Here is a 4,111-nt window from a genome sequence, read left to right on the forward strand (position 1 = left end):
TGTAGAAAATCAAGCAAGGATTTATTGACTGCAGCAAAAACATTCTTAGGACCGTGAAATAAGAAAGACCACAGAAGAAGCAACAGGAAAACTGAGGCTGGGCTGCTTTGGCTCACTGGGAAGTCAAAGAAAGGGGGCCTTAGAGACAAGTTCAGGAGGTTAGCCCGGGACAAGATGCTGCCACCCATTGCTCCCTTGGTTGCAAGTCTCATGAGGTCCCTTAGAGATTAGGGGATACATGCCTGTGGGGGGAGGAGAGGAGCAGGGGGAAGGGAATGACACAGGCTTCCTCCCTGGAGGGAGAATGCACTGGGACTTTCATTTTCAAATGGGGTTTCAAAGGCTGGGTGTTTAAGGGAGTTCTTAGGAGTGGATCAATAGAAGATTCATGAATTTTATGCTGATATACCAAAATGAGCTTTATTTTCTTAATTTGTCTGTCATTGGGTGTGGTTGGCAAATGGCACTTAATTGGATTTCTACTATTTGTCTCCTTGAGTAGGGCGATTTAATCTACCAACACTGGTTGGGGAGAAGTGCAAACCATTTAATCTTAAGTGCCTTTAGTTTAGGAAAGATAGGATTTACTAGGTGGCTGCAAACTGCTGTTTAACTGTCTGTCTTAGTGTCCCTATTCCACTTCTAGAATTTTCCTAGTTGCCTATTATATCATTATCTAAACTACATAACAAATGCATATTAATTTATTCATTTTTTTCCTGAAATTTAATAAGAGTTTATTTGAGCCAAACTAACAAAATATGCCAGGGAGCAAGATCTCAAATGCCTTGGAGAATAACAATTTTGTAAATACATATTAAAAAAGAATAATTTTTTTCAATTAGTTGACATACATTATATTAGTTTCAGATGTACATCATAGTGATTATACATTTATCACTATGTTGTACATCTGACTACATAGTTATTATAATATTATTGACAATATTGCCATACTTCAGATCCCCATGACTATTTTATAATTACCAATTTGCACTTCTTATAATTCCTTCTCCTTAACGAATACATAATTTTAAGGAGCAAGAGTCAGATTTCCTATCTATTGTCTTTAACAGATTTTCATATCTTATTTTGGAGAGAAAGGCAATCTGTAGAAGAAATAAGATACAGTTATGGGCCTCTTAATGATGGGGAAGCATTCTGAGAAATACATCAGAGGTGACATCATAAAGTGCACTTTAACAACCTACATGGTATAGCCTAGTACACACCTTGGCTATATGATGTAGACTATTGCTCTGTAGAGGAGAAAACATAATTTCCTCTCTACTCTGCTGGGTTCTTGACAAGACATCTCTGTATTAGAAGATTAACAAGAGAAAAAGAAACAAAAGTTTAATAACATGTATACCTCCTATATACATGGGATAGACTGTAAAACTGAATAACTCACCAAAATGGTTAAAGTCACCACCTTAAATACCACCCTTAACTAAAGACAAAACAAGATATTGGGGGTGGGAGGAGTCAGTTATGGGAGGTTACCAGGAAAAGCATAATTAACAAATTTTAAATCTTTTTTTTTTTTTTTTTTTTTTTTTTTTTTTAGTTGTAATAGAAAGGACTTTATTTTTAAGGAAAATTCATTCAGCCACTGATTATAGAGTCATTTCTCAGTACTCCTTATCTTCTGACGTAAGAATCTGAAATACAACATGATTAGGATAATGCAAAAATAAGAATCGCTGGCTCATCACCTAGGGAACAAAACACACTTAATTGCTTGACACTTTATTGAACGCAAAGCAAGATTAGGTGTCTTTGCCTTCCTGATAGAGCTGAAGCAGGAGCCCAGAGAGGGGAAGACGGCACAGTTTTCCTTTGTGGGGAAGATGTGCGCCCCCTGTCGTCTCATCTTGTTGTGGAAAGACTAACCCATGTTCTTTCGGTTGCCATAGCCCCTAGGATGGGTGTCCTTCCAGTCATCCCACTCCCGAGCTCGGTGGAGTGTTTGCTCATCATCCTCTTCCTCCCTTCGTTCTTGATCTTCTTCTTGTTGAGCCGCTCGTTTGGCCTCTGATGTTGTTCTGGCTATTCCCTGGTCTGGTAAAGTTCCCAACTTCCGATGCTGCTCATACCAGTCATTCACTGTCATGGTTGCCAGACTTGGATAACCAGCTCCAAATACTTTGGCTTGGGCTGCATCCCGAGTGAGAATGAAGGGTTTCATTGGAGGCCTGGACGGGCGAGATGAGTGAGAAGTGGATGCCTCTTTTGAAGAGTCTTTTCCTCTCAGGATATTTATCTCCTGGTCAATGCTCTCAATCTCTTCTAAGCAGATACCAATCCACCTTCGAAGGTGAAGGAGGTAATACTCACGAACATGCTCATCATCTGCTTCACCGCTTTCCACAGCAGATTTCATTTCAGACAGCCTATGCTCCATCTCCTTCTTCTGCTTGTATCTCTCTATTTTAGCCTGTCTTTGAGATGCCATAGCAACGAGGCTAGGATGGGCCATGGAGGAACTAGCTGTGTTATTTTCAGCTGAGTTGTTCTTGGTTTTGGGCAACTCAAACTCTGCCACGTGATAGTGCTGGCACTGAGATAAGTAGTTTAAAAAGTGTTCTCGAGCCCATTGCAAATGATCTAAGCGCTTGCTGGAGTTGCCTTGTTTCATGGCGAGGGCTCCTTGAAACGCTGGCACCATCAGGTACTTCAGGTCGGTGGAAGCAATCTCTTCCAAATCTTCATTTCGGCTGAACAAGTCGAGCTGTGCTAACATTTCGGCGGCCTGCTTAAGGTGCTGGAGTCCTTTCGAGACCTTCGCTTGGACTTCCTGGGAGCCGGTGGGCTCAGTCGCTACCTCCACTTCGTCCAGAAGCCGTCGGCTGACATCAAACAGCTCGGATAGCCGTGGCAGTGGTAACTCGTTTTCTTCGGCCGCGGCCATCTTGAGGGAGGGAGAAACCCGGAAGACCCAGATTTTAAATCTTTGTTTTCTGCATTGATAAAAGAGTTTCCTGAGATAAGGAGGGAGACACCCTTACAAATGGAGGTTTCCCTTACTAGTGTAAATGTCTCTTACAATGAGTAACTCCTACTTAATTTTCAAAGACGTTATTTTTGTATCACAAATTCTTTCCCCTACAGCTACAAACCTGCACAGCATGTTACTGTTGTACTGAACACTGTAGGCAATCTATAACAATAAAAGGGTAATATGCTAATTAGACCAGTCGCCCTTCAAGGCATCATACTAGATGTTCTTCTGGGCGAAGCTGGAGTTGGAGCAAAGTCCAGGTCCTGGGTGCCAGAAGAAAGCCCGTGCTGGCAGCCGGGGGAAGGAAGGCCTACTCTTGCACACATTTTTGTTTATTGGGCCTCTAGTAGTAACATAGAATAGTATTTGAGTAATGCATTGCGCTAAAACATGAAGCCAGCTAGTAAGTCACAAGGGATAGGGATTTTCCAGCTCCATTAAAATCTTAAGGAACCACCGTAGTGGTTGACTGAAACATCTTTATGCAGCTCATGACTAAATTTGATGCTATCTTTAAGATAAATTATTAAGCCTGAAAAGTAAATCTTACTTAAGACATATTTTTTGCAGGGAGTTGGATTAAGCCAAAGGAGTAAGGTAGAACCCAGAGTTGGTGAGAGGAAAATTAAACATTTGATCATTCACCTTGCCAGCGAGGCCCCGCCCACCAAGCCCAGGTCCCGCCTCCCTCTCCCCCTTCCCCCCATCCCCCGCCCATTAGACGTAAACCCTGTCCCAGTACTGCCCGTTCCCCCAACTCCACTCTCCGGTCCCTCTGACCCAACCCCGTAGCCTAACCTCCCTCCCTCAGGCAATTCAACTAGAATGTGTCCTCTCCTCCGAGGTTGGACATATAAGGGGCTAACCTCGCAGCCGCTGTCAGAACCTCCTCCGGCCCTGAGAACTGAGGTCCCGGCTACTTCCGCTCCCGGGGGCTCAAGACCGGAAGCGGAAGTGCTCTGGGGCAGTGGCAGTAGCCGGGGGGCGGCGGCTGCGGCGTCTAGCAGCGCGGCAGGGCTTCCGCGGGTGCTGTGGTTGGAGTGTCTCTTCCGGTTTTCGCTGGTGCGGTCTGGCCGCGCGAAGGGCGGGGACGGCCCCGAGGGGTCC

The 4,111-nt window shown here is 44.1% G+C and overlaps 1 protein-coding gene across 2 annotated transcripts; it reads right to left on the reverse strand.

The window, feature by feature from the left end:
• LOC311623639 (immunoglobulin-binding protein 1-like) lies at positions 1-3,950 on the reverse strand. Of its 2 annotated transcripts, none has more exons than XM_084885998.1 (2): positions 3,871-3,950; positions 1-2,914 (listed from the first exon to the last, which is right to left on the reverse strand). In XM_084885998.1, exon 2 carries the CDS (start codon positions 2,912-2,914, stop codon positions 1,892-1,894), a length of 1,023 nt encoding a protein of 340 aa, XP_084742124.1. In that variant the 5' UTR covers positions 3,871-3,950; the 3' UTR covers positions 1-1,891. The 2 variants fall into 2 exon arrangements, with proteins under 2 accessions (XP_084742124.1, XP_084742125.1); XM_084885999.1 differs by having other exon boundaries at positions 3,803-3,906.
• Positions 3,951-4,111: the final 161 nt, after the last annotated feature.

This window comes from Pipistrellus hanaki, assembly GCF_964339955.1.
Source record: "Pipistrellus hanaki genome assembly, chromosome: 5".
Taxonomy (NCBI): domain Eukaryota; kingdom Metazoa; phylum Chordata; class Mammalia; order Chiroptera; family Vespertilionidae; genus Pipistrellus; species Pipistrellus hanaki.

What these genes read in the sequence shown, in the direction of transcription:
- LOC311623639 (XM_084885998.1), bottom strand. Translation starts at nt 2,914, where the DNA reads ATGGCCGCGGCCGAAGAAAACGAGTTACCACTGCCACGGCTATCCGAG.